Here is a 21530-nt window from a genome sequence, read left to right as displayed (position 1 = left end):
ACACCGATTGTATATAGCGGAGGTTACGTCACACAGACTGTATATAGCGGAGGTTACGTCACACAGATTGTATATAGCGGAGGTTACGTCACACAGACTGTATATAGCGGAGGTTACGTCACACAGATTGTATATAGCGGAGGTTACGTCACACAGACTGTATATAGCGGGGGTTACGTCACACAGATTGTAGATAGCGGAGGTTACGTCACACAGACTGTATATAGCGGAGGTTACGTCACACAGATTGTATATAGCGGAGGTTACGTCACACAGACTGTATATAGCGGAGGTTACGTCACACAGATTGTATATAGCGGAGGTTACGTCACACAGATTGTATATAGCGGCTGTTACGTCACACAGATTGTATATAGCGGGGGTTACGTCACACAGATTGTATATAGCGGCTGTTACGTCACACAGATTGTATATAGCGGAGGTTACATCACACATACTGTATACAGCGGCGGTTACGTCACACAGATTGTATATAGCGGAGGTTACGTCACACAGACTGTATATAGCGGAGGTTACGTCACACAGATTGTATATAGCGGGGGTTACGTCACACAGACTGTATATAGCGGAGGTTACGTCACACAGACTGTATATAGCGGGGGTTACGTCACACAGACTGTATATAGCGGAGGTTACGTCACACAGATTGTATATAGCGGAGGTTACGTCACACAGACTGTATATAGCGGAGGTTACGTCACACAGATTGTATATAGCGGAGGTTACGTCACACAGACTGTATATAGCGGAGGTTACGTCACACAGATTGTATATAGCGGAGGTTACGTCACACAGACTGTATATAGCGGAGGTTACGTCACACAGATTGTATATAGCGGAGGTTACGTCACACAGACTGTATATAGCGGAGGTTACGTCACACAGATTGTATATAGCGGGGGTTACGTCACACAGACTGTATATAGCGGCGGTTACGTCACACAGATTGTATATAGCGGCTGTTACGTCACACAGATTGTATATAGCAGCTGTTACATCACACAGATTGTATATAGCGGGGGTTACGTCACAAAGACTATATAGCGGCAGTTACGTCACACAGATTGTATATAGCGGCTGTTACGTCACACAGATTGTATATAGCGGAGGTTACGTCACACAGATTGTATATAGCAGCTGTTACGTCACACAGATTGTATATAGCGGGGGTTACGTCACACAGATTGTATATAGCGGGGGTTACATCACACAGACTGTATATAGCGGCGGTTACCTCACACAGATTGTATATAGCAGCTGTTACGTCACACAGATTGTATATAGCGGGGGTTACGTCACACAGACTGTATATAGCGGAGGTTACATCACACATACTGTATACAGCGGTGGTTATGTCACACAGATTGTATATAGCGGAGGTTACATCACACAGACTGTATATAGCGGAGGTTACGTCACACAGACTGTATATAGCGGAGGTTACGTCACACAGATTGTATATAGCGGGGGTTACGTCACACAGACTGTATATAGCGGAGGTTACGTCACACAGATTGTATATAGGGGAGGTTACGTCACACAGACTGTATATAGCGGGGGTTACGTCACACAGACTGTATATAGCGGAGGTTACGTCACACAGACTGTATATAGCGGAGGTTACGTCACACAGATTGTATATAGCGGAGGTTACGTCACACAGACTGTATATAGCGGGGGTTACGTCACACAGATTGTATATAGCGGCTGTTACGTCACACAGATTGTATATAGCGGAGGTTACATCACACATACTGTATACAGCGGCGGTTACGTCACACAGATTGTAGATAGCGGAGGTTACGTCACACAGACTGTATATAGCGGAGGTTACGTCACACAGATTGTATATAGCGGGGGTTACGTCACACAGACTGTATATAGCGGCGGTTACGTCACACAGATTGTATATAGCGGCTGTTACGTCACACAGATTGTATATAGCGGCTGTTACGTCACACAGATTGTATATAGCAGCTGTTACGTCACACAGATTGTATATAGCGGGGGTTACGTCACACAGACTATATAGCGGCGGTTACGTCACACAGATTGTATATAGCGGCTGTTACGTCACACAGATTGTATATAGCGGAGGTTACGTCACACATACTGTATATAGCGGCGGTTACGTCACACAGATTGTATATAGCGGCTGTTACGTCACACAGATTGTATATAGCGGAGGTTACGTCACACATACTGTATATAGCGGAGGTTACATCACACATACTGTATATAGCGGAGGTTACGTCACACAGACTGTATATAGCGGGGGTTACGTCACACATACTGGATATAGCGGAGGTTACGTCACACATACTGTATATAGCGGAGGTTACGTCACACAGACTGTATATAGCGGGGGTTACGTCACACATACTGTATATAGCGGCTGTTACGTCACACAGATTGTATATAGCGGAGGTTACATCACACATACTGTATACAGCGGCGGTTACGTCACACAGATTGTATATAGCGGAGGTTACGTCACACAGACTGTATATAGCGGAGGTTACGTCACACAGATTGTATATAGCGGGGGTTACATCACACAGACTGTATATAGCGGAGGTTACGTCACACAGACTGTATATAGCGGGGGTTACGTCACACAGACTGTATATAGCGGAGGTTACGTCACACAGATTGTATATAGCGGAGGTTACGTCACACAGACTGTATATAGCGGAGGTTACGTCACACAGATTGTATATAGCGGAGGTTACGTCACACAGACTGTATATAGCGGAGGTTACGTCACACAGATTGTATATAGCGGGGGTTACGTCACACAGACTGTATATAGCGGCGGTTACGTCACACAGATTGTATATAGCGGCTGTTACGTCACACAGATTGTATATAGCAGCTGTTACGTCACACAGATTGTATATAGCGGGGGTTACGTCACACAGACTATATAGCGGCGGTTACGTCACACAGATTGTATATAGCGGCTGTTACGTCACACAGATTGTATATAGCGGAGGTTACGTCACACATACTGTATATAGCGGAGGTTACGTCACACATACTGTATATAGCGGAGGTTACGTCACACAGACTGTATATAGCGGGGGTTACGTCACACATACTGTATATAGCGGAGGTTACGTCACACAGACTGTATATAGCGGGGGTTACGTCACACATACTGGATATAGCGGCGGTTACGTCACACAGACTTTATATAGCGGAGGTTACGTCACACATACTGTATATAGCGGAGGTTACGTCACACAGACTGTATATAGCGGAGGTTACGTCACACACACTGTATATAGCGGAGGTTACGTCACACAGATTGTATATACCGGCGGTTACGTCACACACACTGTATATAGCGGTGGTTACGTCACACAGACTGTATAAAGCGGAGGTTACGTCACACACACTGTATATAGCGGAGGTTACGTCACACAGATTGTATATAGCAGCTGTTACGTCACACACACTGTATATAGCGGAGGTTACGTCACACGGACTGTATATAGCAGAGGTTACGTCACACAGACTGTATATACCGGCGGTTACGTCACACACTGTATATAGCGGAGGTGACGTCACACGGACTGTATGTAGCGGAGGTTACGTCACACACACTGTATATAGCGGCTGTTACGTCACACATACTGTATATAGCGGAGGTTACGTCACACATACTGTATATAGGGGAGGTTATGTCACACAGATTGTATATACCGGCGGTTACGTCACACAGACTGTATATAGCGGGGGTTACGTCACACAGACTGTATATAGCGGGGGTTACGTCACACACACTGTATATAGTGGAGGTTACGTCACACAGACTGTATATAGCGGGGGTTACGTCACACAGACTGTATATAGCGGGGGTTACGTCACACATACTGTATATAGCGGAGGTTACGTCACACACTGTATATGGCGGCAGTTATGTCATGCAGGCTGTATATAGCGGCAGTTACGTCACACAGACTGTATATAGCGGCGGTTATGTATTGTTGCAGCAAATAAATTGAAACCCAGAATGAATTTCTTGGACTCAGGCTTCGGAATCAAACCTTTTTATTCGCTTGCGAAAATGGCTTAGCCAGGTTCCTGCCCGCTTGCTAAGTTTGTGATAAAGTGTGTACATCCCATATATGAAACAGCAGTTACGTCACAGATACATATTTCCCGAACTAGCCTGGCAGTAATACAATACAAATCCTCCCCCTACCATTGACTCCGCACATCTGTGTGTAGCAATTACATCCCTGGACTTCACTCTTATCCGTATTCTCATTGTTCTTGGGAGGCTGGAGAAGAGAAGGTGGGGGCCTCAAATGCACAGCTTTGACTGTCATGGTCTCTGTAGTACCACAGAATCCACCATTTTGTCTTAAAAGGGCTATTTATCCATCATTTTAGAAGCTTTCCAGGTACTGCCACATTCCGCCCTTGATCCTGTTGTAGTGAGAGTTTGAGCATAGACCAAGCATCACGTAGCATTACGAAGCACTAAATTAAGGGGGTATACCAAAAAGGGGGCGAAGGAAGGAGTTATGGTAGTTCTAATTCCTCCCGGGGAGCTAAGGGTTGGTACTTCCATATGGCCATTACATGGGCCGCAGCCTTCCTCTCTACAGTGGCCTAATAATTTGGTTCACCATATACGGCAACCATGTAATCCATCATTCACCCGGGTGGCGGGGCCATAATACTGGACAATACATTCAGGGGACCATTCATGGTCTTTACAACTCCCTATCGGGAGACCAGGTGCCCTCTTTCCCATCCTAATCCCCCGCAACCTCTCCTCGGGAAGCCACTGAGGTTAATGGCAGAGCACACATCAAGCTGTATTGGGGTTAGTAATTTAGAGTACGGTTTATCAGCTTGCCTGTGGAGCCACAGCTCTTAACGGCTAACCAGGTTTTGGTGGGTGCAGAGGTAGGGTCATAACGGGTTACCTGGTCCCCTGCAGTGCACACTGCATAGGTGGTTTCATTACGCACGCAGATACCAGTCACCACGCCGTCACATTTGTAATATGAATTCCACAGCAACATTTTGGTGGTTATGGGGCCTACCTTAGTAGTTTTGATACACGGGTCACATGATGTGTCCTCCCCCCTTACGGGTATTTCCAGTATTATCACCATGGTAACCAGTAAACTTATTAAAGCATTTCTAATAAACATTACATCGATGAATATTCCCAGCTTTGGCTGTGCGTTGACCAGTCAGTTTCCGGGTGTGACGGGAGCTGAGCTAGCAGATATCAGATGTCCTATTCTTCCGCTGTGCATTGACCCAACAGCTTCCAGGTATGTGTTGGGAGCAGGGCTGTAGTCCAACTATCTTCCGCCGTGTGCAGGCCTGACAGCTTCCAGGTGGGTGTCAGGAGCAGGGCTGGAGTTCTTCCCTCTGGTCGATCGCCTTATAGGGTCTCGAGGGTCTACTGTGCTCACCCAGGAGTCTGTGTGGTCAGCAGCTCACTTTGCCCTGGAGTGGTGGATCCAGGGGGTCACCTCGGCCACCTTAATGGCTGTGGGGGTTGAAAGTAGGACAGTATGAGGACCTCTCCATTTTTGTCCTAGGGTGGTTGTGTTCCACTCTTTTACCCTCGCTGTATCTCCTGGCCTAAAGGGGTGGACTGGGTTTATCAGACTTATGGGGAGTTTCTCCTGCACCCATTTCCCTATGTCCTGCATATTCTCCCCTAATTTCTGTAACAGTTCGTGGTTCACCAACCCCCCCCCTATCTGGTGTAAGTCTCCCTTGATATCTTTTATGATGGGTGGGGGCCTACCATACAGTACTTCAAAAGGGGACAGGTTTGTCCTCTTTGTTGGAGTTCTCTGAATCCTCAGCAGAGCAATGGGCACCATCAAGGTCCACTTCATTTGGGTCTCCTGACAGAGTTTGGCCAATTGCAACTTTATGGTGCAATTTGTTTCCACTTTTCCAAAGCAGCTCCTCCCCATGGACAATGCTCCAGGATGTCTCAATGCGCTGGGTGCACACATTGTGACCACAGGACATCAACACGGGATGCTGGGGTGGTATCATTACCAATGGCCAATTTTCGGGCAGTTCAGCCCCTCTAGAATGGCGAATGCTCAATTTGCTGGGTATTCAGTGTAACAAGCAGGCACAATGGAAGATCAGACTGTCCACATTTCACTGGGTGCATGCTTGTTCTATACCAGAGCACTTGATAAACCAGAGCTAAAGAATAACAACATCCTGAACAGTAAACCCAGAGAGACGTTCTTAGCCTTTAACAACGTGGATGATGGTGACACCAAGCATCTGGGTACAATACAGAACAGTAAAGAGCAGCAGAAGACTGGGGAGGCCATCCCTCTTCTTCCTTTCTCTTTCCCCCAACTCTCTCCTCTTCCATTCCCTCCCCCCTCCAAACTCTCTCCGCTTACATTCTTCTGCCCCCCCCCCAACTATCTTTGCTTCCATTCCCTCTCCCACTCTCCCCCCACCTCTCTCCTCTACCACTCCCCCCCCCCCACCTCTCTCCTCTACCACTCCCCAAACTCTCTCTGCTTCGGTTCTCTCCCCCCCACCTCTTCCCCTCCCCCCACCTCTCTTTTCCCCACTCTTCCAATCTCTTTCTCTCACACCTCTCTTCTCTTCCATTCTTTCCCACCCCTCTTCCAATCTCTACACCCCCACCACCTCTCTCCTCTTCCATTCTCTCTCCCCCCACCCCTTTTCCATGCTCACCCCCCCACCTCTCTCCTCTTCCACTCGCTCCCCCCCTCTCTCCTCTTTCATTCTCCCCCTCCCCTCCTCTTCCATTCTCCCCCTCCCCTCCTCTTCCATTCTCTCCACCCCACCTCTATCCTTTTCCATCCCCCCCACCTCTCTCCTTTCCCATTCTCCCCCTCCCTTGTTCCCCTTCATCCATCTCCACCTCTTCTCTCCCTCCCCTCTTCCATTCTCCCCCTCCCCACCTCTCTCCTCTTCCATTCTCCCTCTCTCCTCCTCCATTCTCCCCACCTCTCTCCTCTTCCATTCTCCCCTTCCCATCTCTCTCCTCTTCCATCCCCCCCTCCTCTCTCCTCTTCCATTCCCCCCTCTCTCCTTTTCCTTCCCCCTCCCCACCACCTCTCTCCTCTTCCATTCTCGCCCCCCCCCCCACCTCGCTCCTCTTCCATTCTCTCATTCCCCTCAATTCTTCCATTGCCACCTCCTCTTTTTCTCTCCTCCCCCGCGCCCCCACCCCACTATCCTCTTCCCTCATTCGGCTTCTTTAGTAGGTTCTTTATTGGCTGCATTCGTCTGTCTGCTCCACTTTCAGGCCGATGAGGCGCCATTGCCGGAGGGAAGGTTAATGACGCACGCCCCCGATTCAGGACAAACACCCGACCCAGTAACACACGACCACAAACACATGTAAAGAAATACTAACTTTAATAATGAGCGCTTGTAATTTTCCTTTGGTATAATCAAGGCAAAAATTTCTCTTTAAAATAATATGAAAAAAAAAAAAAAAAGTAATGTACAAGGAAGTGACGCAGCAATACGTGACACAGATGATATGTTGCTGCAGGTGGCGAGACTTTGGTATCAGAATATAAAGTGTGCATGCAATAAGGTGGGGGTCTATGTACATGTGTGAGGGGAAGGGGGGGGGGGGACAACATGTGCATTTCTCTGTGCGCCCCGTCCAGTCCGCCAGTGGCGACAGAGCAAAAGCTGCTTTCCCATTGGTTTGGCTGTGCGGTCACATGACTTCCTCCTTTCCAAGCCTCTTCCTCCTCCTGATCTTCTGGTCTGAGATACAATTCACAGGACTGAACCAACTACAGACAGCAGGCCAACCTACCCAACCGGACCTATTCTATGTTAGGAAATCAGAATCACTGGAACCCGGGAGGGTCAAAGACTACAACCCAACATCTCAAGCTTGGCCATCAGCCATGACCCCACATTGGCTGAGGATGTCCACTGACCACCATCAGCCACGACCCCACGTTGGCTGAGGATGTCCACTGACCACAGGCACCCTCCTCGGTCTAATGTCTATAGCAGCTTTTCTAACCCTTCTTACTTCAGAGGAACCCCTGAAATAACTTTAAGGCCCTGGAGGACCCCTGCTAGAACCAATTCACTGGGGGTCAGTGAAAAAAATGTCCCAGATCCTGGTGGCCAGTGGGATGAATGCTTCCCTTACAGTTGTGTTCCGAATGCCAGCCTGTCATGTAGCCGGCTCTGCCAAGTGGTGGTGGCTAAACTATACCAGCACCATCAAATGGGAGGTCAATCAGCCAAAGCTCAAGGAACCCCCAGCAATCTCTGGAGGAAACCTGGATGAGAATAACTGGTCTACAGATCAGAGCAGGCCATTCTGGCCTACCCTCAGGGAACTGTTCAGAGTAACCGTGGCCGATCCTCCACCTCTTCTTCATTTTAACCCAATCCAGTCTAAGATCCCTTTCCCATTGTTGGACTACCGTCTGCTCTCCTTCTGTCCAATGCCTACACCAGATATTCTAGAACTTCTGCTTTATCCAGCCTGGAGACCCAATCGGGGTCACCAATGTGCTTCTTCAGTAAGGAAAGCAGCGATGTACAGGAGGTGCCCAGCGCAACCAATCAGAATCCACTTTGCTGTATCTACTGGAAATTGGACTGGCAGTCACTACCGACTGCAGGACCATCGCAGATGGAACACCGGTATGAACTGGGAAAACCTGGGCTTCAAGGATTTAACACATCCAGAATGAATCTCCCAACAGCTTTTGAAGGTAGAAAAATCTTCCAATTCAAGCCAAAAAACAAAGCAGAAAGTAAGAAGAGATACGTTCTCCTGAGGACACTAAGTGAAACTAGTGAAGTGGGAGGGGCTATGGCCTCTAGGGGGTTGGCATTCAGCTTTTTATGTGCCTAGTGTGCGTTTCTCTTGTAGGTGGCAGTATAACCGCCCAGGTCTCTTAATATCAATCTGCATCTGACGATGGGACGATGGAGAAATTCCAATTGGCTATGATGGGTTGCAGTTCTGTAAGCATCATCACCGCCCTTGTACACAGAACAATTGTACTTACTACCCAGGCACTGGAAATCACACTCTGCCAGGCTGTGTCCGAAACACCCTCCAAGACAAACCCCTTAAACTTTGACTGGATGAAGGTCTATGAAACTCTAAAATCCAAAACAGGTGGCCAAGGGTGCAAACCCTGCTCTGCATCCAAAAGAGGGGTCAAGCCTAATGATGGGTCATTCTCCCATGAAGTGGGTGCAAGACGCCAGCTGTGGCTCATCTTCAGTCCTGCACACTGCAAGAAGGAGGTTGCCTGCGCTCGTTATGAATCCAGACACAGTCCATACCGACGCGTTTCACCTAGAGACCTAGGCTTCATTGTAGATTAAAGATGAAGCCAATGCCAGTAGGTGAAGCGCACCGGCGTAGGAGGTCCAGGGAAACCCTTGCTAGAACCAATTCATTGGGGGGTCAGTGAAAAAATGGCCTGGGAATTGGTGGCCAGTGGGAAGAATTTCCCTCTTACACTGTTGTTCAGAATGCCAGCCTGTCATGTAGCTGGCTCTGCCAAGTGGTGTTGGCCCCAGAACTATACCGGCACCATCAAATGGGAGGTTAATCAACCAAAAGGTCAAGGAAGCCCCAGCAACCTCTGGAGGAACCCTGGCTGGGAATACCTGGTCTACAGATTAGAGTGGACCATCATAGCCTACCCTAATGGAACCAGAGTAACTGTGATCGATCCTCCACCTTTCCATCATTTCCACCCATCCCAGTCTGAGATTCCTTTCCCTGTAATTTCCAGTATCTGGGCAGTAAATGCAGTTGTGCTGTGTATGAGGGATGTGAAATGCATCAGCGGAGGAGGTCCCAGGAGGGTACATTCTGTCTGGATCAATCTGTTAGCTAGCTTTCTTCTTTTGGACTTGCTCTGTATCCCTCTGGGCACTTGTTCTTTTATAAAGTCTGAGAGCGCCAAAGTTCAAATAAAAATTGTATAATATTAGTATTGGCTCATACACGTGAACGTGCAACGCGTTTTGGCGGCTCAAGGGCCTTCTTCTTTAGGACTACAAAACAGACATGAATTTCTGTACTGGAAGGGATACATCCCAGCTTTATATAAACCAATAAAGTAATTCAAATATATTGGGATCTGTTTTACAGTCCTAAAGAAGTGGGCGGTCTTTGAGCTGACAAAACGCGTTGGATATTCTGTAGTTATTTGTGAACCAATACTAACAGTTTTTAGACTGACTGTTTGGCACTCTCATTAGACGTAGTTTTAATCTTCAAATCTGGGCACCCCAGTTTGAGGGGCACCCCATTTCTGTTGAGAGCCACCACGTCTCATCGCGATCTGACCAATCTCCTGATGATTAGAACACAGCAACTCATTTCTATTGGTTACAGTTCTTCGATGGATCCAAGTTGTGTTATCACTCACAGGGAAGGGATGAGCCGGGATGGATCGGTGTGCCCATCCAGAGAGTCCTCAATGGTGGACATTTCCCTCCCATCCCTTTAAGTCAGGGATCCTCAAACTACGGCCCTCCAGCTGTTGCAGAACTACACGTCCCATGAGGCATTGTAAAACTCTGACATTTACAGACATGACTGGGCATGATGGGAATTGTAGTTCCTGAACAGCTGGAGGGCCGTAGTTTGAAGACCCTTGATTTAAGGCAAAGGATAGAAAGAAGTCACCGAACGCCTCCATACGGGAAGATGGAGTTCAGATTTCGGGACAGCGATGATTCACAGGTTGGGGACAACCTCGCTCAGTCCTTTAGACTGGAGGACAGGACACAGGGACCGGTGGACGAGACGCACTCTACGAATAAATGGCGTTCGGGGGTGGGGAAAAGGAATTCCAGCATGCAGCAGCTCCAGCTACAATCATTATTGCCGTTCGGTCAAGAACCATCTTCGCTGAAATCCCACACAACAGTGCATACAAGTCTATAAGCTGTGGCTGAGAAGGGGGTTAACCTTGAGGTCAACCCTCCCCCACCTCAGAATTCGGGGTGCATTGTACAAAATCAAAGACGAAGAAACAAAAACAAAAAAAGGTTTCTAGAAGGCACAAATCAGTATGGTGGAGAGGCCGCCACAGATCGCTGTGTGCTATAAGAAGCGGAGCCTGTCTTGTGCTGAAGGGGGGGGGGGGGGGGAGGCAATTTGCTCAGACGCCCGCCATCTTAAAGAGTACAGTTCGCTCCCTTACTTGTGATTGAGGGGGTATCCAGGTTTCACTGTCCCATTTGTGCATTAGGACCCCTAAAGATTCCCTGAAAGTGACGGAAGGGAGCCACCCACCAGGGCGAAGGGCCCGCAACGAGATACGGTATAAAGATGGCCGACAACCCCCCCTCCCCTGTGATCTGACAGTCTAAAGAAGAACAAACGCGGATGTCTGTGGCCGATGGGCGGATGGGCCTCACTGTCTACGCTCCACGGGTTGTTGAAGACACAGCTCACTCCCAGCGGAGATGATCGGTAAGTGATTGTCCATGTGGTAGCTGATGAGATGGCTCACGCTCTCAAAGCGGTGGTCCTTAGTCCGAACCTGGCAAGAAGAGAAGACCAGTGAGGCAGGATTTTTATCATTCACCATTTTTCTCCATTGAAGAGCCTGGGCCCTCTATCTCTTAACTCACCACTCCCTCCGGATCCACCAGCAGAAGGTGTTTGGGCTGTCCGTTTTGGAGGCCAGTCAGGACGTACTGCCCCGGGGTGGTGGTGCTCTCTCTTACTAGGAAGTCTCCATTGACTCGTAGAAGCCTCTCAGCCTCCTTCCGGGTCATTTTCCCATGATACCATGGCTCCCGCTTCAACTGCTCCTCCATGCTGATGGCCTGGCCCGGGGGAAGAGCTTCTTCAAATGGCTCTGTGGAGAGGAAGGATATTGAGAAAATATACTGAAAAACTGTGTAACCTCCCCTCATCATCCCCTGAACAGCACTGCCCTTTTTGGTGGTAAAATAAGCCTACAGCCAACCAACCTAACTAACAGAGCTCAGGGTGCCATGGTTTGGCCCTGAGGAAGGGGGTACAACCCTCCAAACATGCAAGCCAACTAGTTTAGCTCTAAAGGAGGGGGTACAACTCTCGGAACACGTAAATCAACTAGTTTGGATCTGAGAAATAGGGGAATACCCACAAAACATGTAAGGCAGCTGGTTGGGCTACGAGGAAGGGGTACAACCCACAAAACACATAAACCAACTATTTTGGACCTGAGAAAGGGGGGACAACCTACAAAACACGTAAACCAACTAGTTTGGACCTGAGAAAGGGGGGGGGGGGGGACAACCCACAAAACATGTCAGTCAGCTAACTGGGCTCTGAGGAAGGGAGTACAACCCTCCAAACATGCAAGCCAACTAGTTTAGCTCTAAAGGAGGGGGTACAACTCTCGGAACACGTAAACCAACTAGTTTGGGTCTGAGAAAGAGGGGAATACCCACAAAACATGTAAGCCAGTTAGTTGGGTTCCGAGGAAGGGGTACAACCCACAAAACACGTAAACCAATTAGTTTGGATCTGAGGAAGGGAGGCAACCCACAAAACATGTAAGCCAGCTAGATGGGATCTGAGTAAGGGGGGACAACCCACAAAACACGTAAACCAATTAGTTTGGACATGAGAAAGGGGGGGGCAACCCACAAAACACGTAAACCAACTAGTTTGGACCTGAGAAAGGGGGGACTAACCACAAAACATGTCGCCAGCTAACTGGGCTCTGAGGAAGGGGTACAACCCAAAAAACATGTAAACCAACTAGTTTGGACCTGAGAAAGGGGGGACAAAACACGTAAACCAACTAGTTTGGACCTGAGAAAGGGGGGACAACCCACAAAACCTGTAAACCAACTAGTTTGGACCTGAGAAAGAGGGGCAAAACACGTAAACCAACTAGTTTGGACCTGAGAAAGGGGGGTACAACCCACAAAACATGTAAACCAACTAGTTTGGACCTGAGAAAGGGGGGGGGGCAACCCACAAAACATGTCAACCAGCTAACTGGGCTCTAAGGAAAGGGGTACAACCCAAAAAAACACGTAAACCAACTAGTTTGGCTCTGAAGAAGTTACAACCCTGAAATCCATATGCTAGCTAGTTTAGCTCGGGGAAGGGGGTACAGCCCGTGAAACAGGTAAGCCAGCTAGTTTGGCTTTAAGGAAGGGGTACAAACCTCAAAACATGTAAACCAGCTAGTTTGGCTCTGAGAAAGGAGGTATAACCCTTGAAACGCGTAAACCAGCTAGGATCCAGGTGGTGTCCTTCAAAGCTGAGGAGCATGTGTAGCGGACTGAGCGATGTTGATGCAGATGCTTACTCAGATGGGCTTTATTATCACAGCCTTTGTGAGTACAGTTATACTGGAGTATCAATACATGGAGTTATTAGGATAATGGGCTAGGCTGGTGCGCCCCTCTTTCTTGTTTTTCAGGGGGTCATGGACCTGGAGCGTGAAGGGGCATCAACATTATAATATGGGATCACAGTACTGCTGCAGTACCTCCTCCCCATAGTACTATAAGTACCTCTATGATTAAGCTCCTTTGGTGGAGTGAAATGCGTTAGCCTGGCTATGACCCCAGGTGGACCTAGTGACGGCATCCTTCTGGTTTCAATAAGCTCATATAGGCTTTTATGAGGGTCTCTCTTCCCCTTTTTGGAGGATCTATGGGTTTGTATGAGTACTAATGCTGACCCCTCCTACAATACCATTAGTATTGGAGCTGATCCGTCCCACCCCTTTAGTACTACAAGTACCAATACTGACCACTCCCTCACCTATAATACTGGCCCCTCCATCCTATACTACAAGTACTGGTACTGACCCGTATCTAGAGTACTACAATTACGGGTATTTACTCTTCTTCCTATACCACCAGTAACAGTACAGCCTGCTAGCAGATACTCCTTAGAGATTTGTTCAGAACCGGCCCACCGTATGACAGATATTGCTGTGGGTTCAGATTTAGGACATGATGACCCCCAGATATTGCTGTGGGTTCAGATTTAGGACATGATGACCCCCATAAAGCAAGTTGCAGACTCACTCATGTCAAAGATGTCCCTCTGGCCATTGGTGGTTCCTCGCAGAGGCTGCCGGGACTTCTCCAGGTTCTGGACATTGACGTACGAGGGGTCATCAAAGAGGTCGGGACGGTTCAGGGGCTTGGCGCCGGGTACAGGGAAACGCTCCTTACCTAGATTAACAAAGGGAGAATAGATGAAACAGGTCTGAATCCACAGGAGAGCCCAGATATAGATCAAGGATTGGGTGGGACACGGTGACCAGGATAAGGGGAAGGATCAGATATAGATCAGGGATTGGGTGGGACATGGTGACCAGGCTGAGAGGAGAGATCAGATATAGATCAGGGATTGGGTGGGACATGGTGACCAGGATAAGGGGAAGGATCAGATATAGATCAGGGATTGGGTGGGACACGGTGACCAGGATGAGGGGAGAGGTCAGATATAGATCAAGGATTGGGTGGGACACGGTGACCAGGATAAGGGGAAGGATCAGATATAGATCAGGGATTGGGTGGGACATGGTGACCAGGCTGAGAGGAGAGATCAGATATAGATCAGGGATTGGGTGGGACATGGTGACCAGGATAAGGGGAAGGATCAGATATAGATCAGGGATTGGGTGGGACACGGTGACCAGGATGAGGGGAGAGATCAGATATAGATCAGGGATTGGGTGGGACATGGTGACCAGGATAAGGGGAAGGATCAGATTTAGATCAGGGATTGGGTGGGACACGGTGACCAGGTTTAGGGGAGAGATCAGATATAGATCAGGGATTGGGTGGGACACGGTGACCAGGATGAGGGTAGAGGTCAGATATTGATCAGGGATTGGGTGGGACACGGTGACCAGGATAAGGGGAAGGATCAGATATAGATCAGGGATTGGGTGGGACACGGTGACCAGGATTAGAGGAGAGATCAGATATAGATCAGGGATTGGGTGGGACACGGTGACCAGGATTAGAGGAGAGATCAGATATAGATCAGGGATTGGGTGGGACATGGTGACCAGGATAAGGGGAAGGATCAGATATAGATCAGGGATTGGGTGGGACACGGTGACCAGGATGAGGGGAGAGGTCAGATATAGATCAGGGATTGGGTGGGACATGGTGACCAGGATGAGGGGAGAGGTCAGATATAGATCAGGGATTGGGTGGGACATGGTGACCAGGATGAGGGGAGAGATCAGATATTGATCAGGGATTGGGTGGGACACGGTGACCAGGATGAGGGGAGAGATCAGATATAGATCAGGGATTGGGTGGGACATGGTGACCAGGATGAGGGAAGAGGTCAGATATAGATCAGGGATTGGATGGGACACGGTGACCAGGATGAGGGAAGAGGTCAGATATAGATCAGGGATTGGGTGGGACACGGTGACCAGGATGAGGGGAGAGGTCAGATATAGATCAGGGATTGGGTGGGACATGGTGACCAGGATGAGAGGAGAGATCAGATATAGATCAGGGATTGGGTGGGACACGGTGACCAGGATTAGAGGAGAGATCAGATATAGATCAGGGATTGGGTGGGACACGGTGACCAGGATGAGGGAAGAGGTCAGATATAGATCAGGGATTGGGTGGGACATGGTGACCAGGATGAGGGGAGAGGTCAGATATAGATCAGGGATTGGGTGGGACACGGTGACCAGGATGAGGGGAGAGGTCAGATATAGATCAGGGATTGGGTGGGACACGGTGACCAGGATGAGGGGAGAGGTCAGATATAGATCAGGGATTGGGTGGGACATGGTGACCAGGATGAGAGGAGAGATCAGATATAGATCAGGGATTGGGTGGGACACGGTGACCAGGATTAGAGGAGAGATCAGATATAGATCAGGGATTGGGTGGGACACGGTGACCAGGATGAGGGAAGAGGTCAGATATAGATCAGGGATTGGGTGGGACATGGTGACCAGGATGAGGGGAGCGGTCAGATATAGATCAGGGATTGGGTGGGACATGGTGACCAGGATGAGGGGAGAGGTCAGATATAGATCAGGGATTGGGTGGGACACGGTGACCAGGATGAGGGGAGAGATCAGATATAGATCAGGGATTGGGTGGGACACGGTGACCAGGATGAGGGGAGAGATCAGATATAGATCAGGGATTGGGTGGGACATGGTGACCAGGATGAGGGAAGAGGTCAGATATAGATCAGGGATTGGGTGGGACACGGTGACCAGGATGAGGGGAGAGGTCAGATATAGATCAGGGATTGGGTGGGACATGGTGACCAGGATGAGGGGAGAGATCAGATATTGATCAGGGATTGGGTGGGACACGGTGACCAGGATGAGAGGAGAGGTCAGATATAGATCAGGGATTGGGTGGGACATGGTGACCAGGATGAGGGGAGAGATCAGATATTGATCAGGGATTGGGTGGGACACGGTGACCAGGATGAGGGGAGAGATCAGATATAGATCAGGGATTGGGTGGGACACGGTGACCAGGATGAGGGGAGAGATCAGATATAGATCAGGGATTGGGTGGGACACGGTGACCAGGATAAGGGGAGAGGTCAGATATAGATCAGGGATTGGGTGGGACATGGTGACCAGGATGAGGGGAGAGGTCAGATATAGATCAGGGATTGGGAGGAGACAAAGAATGGGTGGAGTTATAGGGAAAGGCGGAGTCATTTGCAGTTGAATGTTACCTTGTACTGAGGCCTGTGGCTGCAGCTTTCGTGGGTCCTGCTCTGCCCCGGTGATTTGTCCCACTGGCTGCAGACAAGAAAGGATGGTCACATGACTATTTATCGCATATATATATATATATATATATATATATATATATATATATATATATATATATATATATATATATCCCCCTCCCCCATCCTATCTCAGCCCAGCCTCACCAGGGTGGCACCCATGTGGTTGGGGCTTTGCCTTGGTACTGCGGGAGCCGCTCCCTCCCGTAGTCTCATGTCCACAACCCCACCGATGGGCGGCTCTTTGCCTGGAAAATCGTTGTAATAGGCGTGGTCTGGAAGCTCCTCCTCCTCCTCGTCCCACGCAGAGCCGTCAAATCCGGCCATCCTGAAGAGGAGTAGAAGGAAGATATAAACATTACAGGCTCTGCTCCTCCTGCACATCTCTGATGCACCACCCATGGCGGGGGTGGGGGGGGTACCTGTCATGAGGAGTCACTAATTTTGGAGGATTTTTGAGGTATTGTTTGAAGCGAAGTTCAAAGGCCTGTCCAATGGTGCTGATCACATCCTGGGCGAGACCCTCAGGGCACTCCAATATATGGCAAGCTGCAGGGACACAGACAGTTCACATTACCGTTCTGTATAGGACTTCACCTGATACTTCCAGGTATGGAGACACATGTGACTTCCTCCCCTTCCTCCCACGTGACAGCGCTGGGGGTGGTGATTGGCTGCTCAGGTAGTCAGTGCTGTCACATGGGTAAGGGGAAAACTTCACGCCAGTGGCTTTTGCAAGGATGGGCCCCATTTTCTGCTGCCACTTATATGTGCTAGAATCTCACTCCTCTGCATGCTCTTAGCACTGTGACTGCGCTGTCATCAACAGATCCGGGTCATGGAACAATCCGGAGCCAGAAGGACAGGCTACCGATCATGAGATCACTGTGATTGGCATTTACAGTGATTGGGAACCTCTCCTGCTGGGTATCACAGAGATCACATGAGCGGGGAGCCTGTCCTCTCTGCAGTCCGTGGCCCTCTCTCTCTCTCTGCAGTCTGTGGCCCTCTCTCGCTCTCTGCAGTCCGTGGCCCTCTCTCGCTCTCTGCAGTCCGTCGCCCTCTCTCTCTGCAGTCCGTCGCCCTCTCTCTCTCTCTCTGCAGTCCGTCGCCCTCTCTCTCTCTCTGCAGTCCGTCGCCCTCTCTCTCTCTCTGCAGTCCGTCGCCCTCTCTCTCTCTCTGCAGTCCGTCGCCCTCTCTCTCTCTCTGCAGTCCGTGGCCCTCTCTCTCTCTCTGCAGTCCGTCGCCCTCTCTCTCTCTCTGCAGTCCGTCGCCCTCTCTCTCTCTCTGCAGTCCGTCGCCCTCTCTCTCTCTCTGCAGTCTGTCGACCTCTCTCTCTCTCTGCAGTCCGCAGCCCTCTCTCTCTCTCTGCAGTCCGTCGCCCTCTCTCTCTCTCTGCAGTCCGTCGCCCTCTCTCTCTCTCTGCAGTCCGTGGCCCTCTCTCTCTCTCTGCAGTCCGTCGCCCTCTCTCTCTCTCTGCAGTCCGTCGCCCTCTCTCTCTCTCTGCAGTCCGTCGCCCTCTCTCTCTCCCTGCAGTCCTTGGCCCTCTCTCTCTCCGTGCAGTCCTTGGCCCTCTCTCTCGCTCTGCAGTCCTTGGCCCTCTCTCTCGCTCTGCAGTCCGTCGCCCTCTCTCTCGCTCTGCAGTCCGTCGCCCTCTCTCTCTCTCTGCAGTCCGTCGCCCTCTCTCTCTCTCTGCAGTCCGCCGCCCTCTCTCTCTCTCTGCAGTCCGCCGCCCTCTCTCTCTCTCTGCAGTCCGCCGCCCTCTCTCTCTCTCTGCAGTCCGCCGCCCTCTCTCTCTCTCTGCAGTCCGCCGCCCTCTCTCTCGCTCTGCAGTCCGCCGCCCTCTCTCTCGCTCTGCAGTCCGCCGCCCTCTCTCTCTCTCTGCAGTCCGTCGCCCTCTCTCTCTCTCTGCAGTCCGTCGCCCTCTCTCTCTCTCTGCAGTCCGTCGCCCTCTCTCTCTCTCTGCAGTCCGTCGCCCTCTCTCTCTCTCTGCAGTCCGTCGCCCTCTCTCTCTCTCTGCAGTCCGTCGCCCTCTCTCTCTCTCTGCAGTCCGTCGCCCTCTCTCTCTCTCTGCAGTCCGTCGCCCTCTCTCTCTCTCTGCAGTCCGTCGCCCTCTCTCTCTCCCTGCAGTCCTTGGCCCTCTCTCTCTCCGTGCAGTCCTTGGCCCTCTCTCTCGCTCTGCAGTCCGCCGCCCTCTCTTTCGCTCTGCAGTCCGTCGCCCTCTCTCTCTCTCTGCAGTCCGTCGCCCTCTCTCTCTCTCTGCAGTCCGCCGCCCTCTCTCTCTCTCTGCAGTCCGCCGCCCTCTCTCTCTCTCTGCAGTCCGCCGCCCTCTCTCTCTCTCTGCAGTCCGCCGCCCTCTCTCTCGCTCTGCAGTCCGCCGCCCTCTCTCTCGCTCTGCAGTCCGCCGCCCTCTCTCTCGCTCTGCAGTCCGCCGCCCTCTCTCTCGCTCTGCAGTCCGCCGCCCTCTCTCTCGCTCTGCAGTCCGCCGCCCTCTCTCTCGCTCTGCAGTCCGTCGCCCTCTCTCGCTCTGCAGTCCGTCGCCCTCTCTCGCTCTGCAGTCCGTCGCCCTCTCTCGCTCTGCAGTCCGTCGCCCTCTCTCGCTCTGCAGTCCGTCGCCCTCTCTCGCTCTGCAGTCCGTCGCCCACTCTCGCTCTGCAGTCCGTCGCCCACTCTCGCTCTGCAGTCCGTAGCCCTCTCTCGCTCTGCAGTCCGTCGCCCTCTCTCGCTCTGCAGTCCGTCGCCCTCTCTCTCGCTCTGCAGTCCGTCGCCCTCTCTCTCTCTGCAGTCCGTCGCCCTCTCTCTCTCTGCAGTCCGTCGCCCTCTCTCTCTCTGCAGTCCGTCGCCCTCTCTCTCTCTGCAGTCCGTCGCCCTCTCTCTCTCTGCAGTCCGTCGCCCTCTCTCTCTCTGCAGTCCGTCGCCCTCTCTCTCTCTGCAGTCCGTCGCCCTCTCTCTCTCTGCAGTCCGCGGCCCTCTCTCTCTCTGCAGTCCGTGGCCCTCTCTCTCTCTCTGCAGTCCGTGGCCCTCTCTCTCTCTCTGCAGTCCGCGGCCCTCTCTCTCTCTCTGCAGTCCGCGGCCCTCTCTCTCTCTCTGCAGTCCGTGGCCCTCTCTCTCTCTGCAGTCCGTGGCCCTCTCTCTCTCTGCAGTCCGCGGCCCCTCTCTCCCACTAAGGGTTTCCCTTACACATGAACAATTGTTTTCTGCTTTACTCACACATTTATCAGGGTTATCTCTTACATTTATGAATAATACACAAAGTCCCCGTCTAAATATATTTCCATTATCAGATCCATTTCATGATAAATCCTAAAAAGAATGGAGGAACCCCACCCCCACCCTTCTTACCTCTTTGATTCACTGGATCTTTGGCAACGTAAGCTACATATTCTGCTGTGTCCTGCAATACAACATGGAGGAAGAACGGTTACCCAGAATCCTCTAGTCCTCTGCACTGACACTGTACATCTGGGCTGGACTTTTATTTAGTAACCCCTACAGCACACAAAACTGACCCCCCCCCCCCCCCTCCAATGAAGGGTCTTGGTAATTCCATATCATAGAAAGTCATTTTAGGCAGTTGTGCTCTTTTTGTGGTAACAGTTTGGTGAAGACCCTTTCCTGTTCCACCATGACTGCCCCCCCCCCCCCCCTACAAAAAGCCAGCTCCATAAAGACATGGTTAGACCAGCTTGGTGTGGAGGAACCTGACCCCTGACCTCAACCCTCCCAAACACCTTTGTAATGAACTGGAATGCGGATTGTGAGTCTCTTTTGTTAAGGTGCCCAATGTGAGGTGTGATGTGCCAGCCAGGTCTCCTATTCCGTGCCCAACGTGAGGGCTGTGTGAGCCATGTCTCTTACTTGAAGCCCAATGTGAGGCCCGATGTGTGAGTCAGGTCTTCTCATCCAACATCAGTACCTAACCTCACAAATTCCCAAAGACACACCCCAAAATCTTGTGGCACGTCTTCCCAGAAGAATGGAGGATGTTATAGACACAATGGGGGGCTAACTCCATATTATTGGCCATGGGGGAGGGAGGGGGCCCCTAAATTATTAGCTATGAGGGAGGGGGCCCCTAAATTATTAGCTATGAGGGAGGGGACCCCTAAATTAGCTATGAGGGAGGGGGCCCCTAAATTATTAGCTACGAGGGAGGGGGCCCCTAAATTATTAGCTACGAGGGAGGGGGCCCCTAAATTATTAGCTACGAGGGAGGGGACCCCTAAATTATTAGCTATGAGGGAGGGGACCCCTAAATTAGCTATGAGGGAGGGGGCCCCTAAATTATTAGCTACGAGGGAGGGGGCCCCTAAATTATTAGCTACGAGGGAGGGGGCCCCTAAATTATTAGCTACGAGGGAGGGGGCCCCTAAATTATTAGCTATGAGGGAGGGGCCTTTAAATTATTAGCTATGAGGGAGGGGCCTTTAAATTATTAGCTATGAGGGAGGGGCCTTTAAATTATTAGCTATGAGGGAGGGGGCCTCTAAATTATTAGCTATGAGGGAGGGGGGCCCCTAAATTATTAGCTATGAGGGAGGGGCCTTTAAATTATTAGCTATGAGGGAGGGGCCTTTAAATTATTAGCTATGAGGGAGGGGCCTTTAAATTATTAGCTATGAGGGAGGGGGCCTCTAAATTATTAGCTATGAGGGAGGGGCCTTTAAATTATTAGCTATGACGGAGGGGCCTTTAAATTATTAGCTATGAGGGAGGGGGCCTCTAAATTATTAGCTAT

General features: G+C 50.5%; 1 protein-coding gene across 3 annotated transcripts in view; it reads right to left on the bottom strand.

The window, feature by feature from the left end:
* Window positions 1-10686: 10686 nt before the first annotated feature.
* The window catches only part of SHC1 (SHC adaptor protein 1), a 47417-nt gene continuing 36573 nt past the window's right edge, over window positions 10687-21530 (bottom strand). For all 3 annotated transcript variants that reach the window (XM_082275148.1, XM_082275149.1, XM_082275147.1), the window contains 7 exons: window positions 20135-20186; window positions 17215-17341; window positions 16940-17120; window positions 16736-16802; window positions 14074-14223; window positions 11662-11891; window positions 10687-11570 (listed from right to left, as the gene is read on the bottom strand). In XM_082275148.1, the coding sequence (XP_082131274.1) occupies window positions 11442-11570; window positions 11662-11891; window positions 14074-14223; window positions 16736-16802; window positions 16940-17120; window positions 17215-17341; window positions 20135-20186 (936 nt within the window). In that variant the 3' untranslated portion in view covers window positions 10687-11441. The remainder of the gene's footprint in view (window positions 11571-11661; window positions 11892-14073; window positions 14224-16735; window positions 16803-16939; window positions 17121-17214; window positions 17342-20134; window positions 20187-21530) is intronic.

This window comes from Pelophylax lessonae (genome assembly GCF_965119305.1).
Source record: "Pelophylax lessonae genome assembly, chromosome: 13".
Classification (NCBI taxonomy): Eukaryota; Metazoa; Chordata; class Amphibia; order Anura; family Ranidae; genus Pelophylax; species Pelophylax lessonae.
This window is presented reverse-complemented; position numbering and strand designations above follow the sequence as displayed.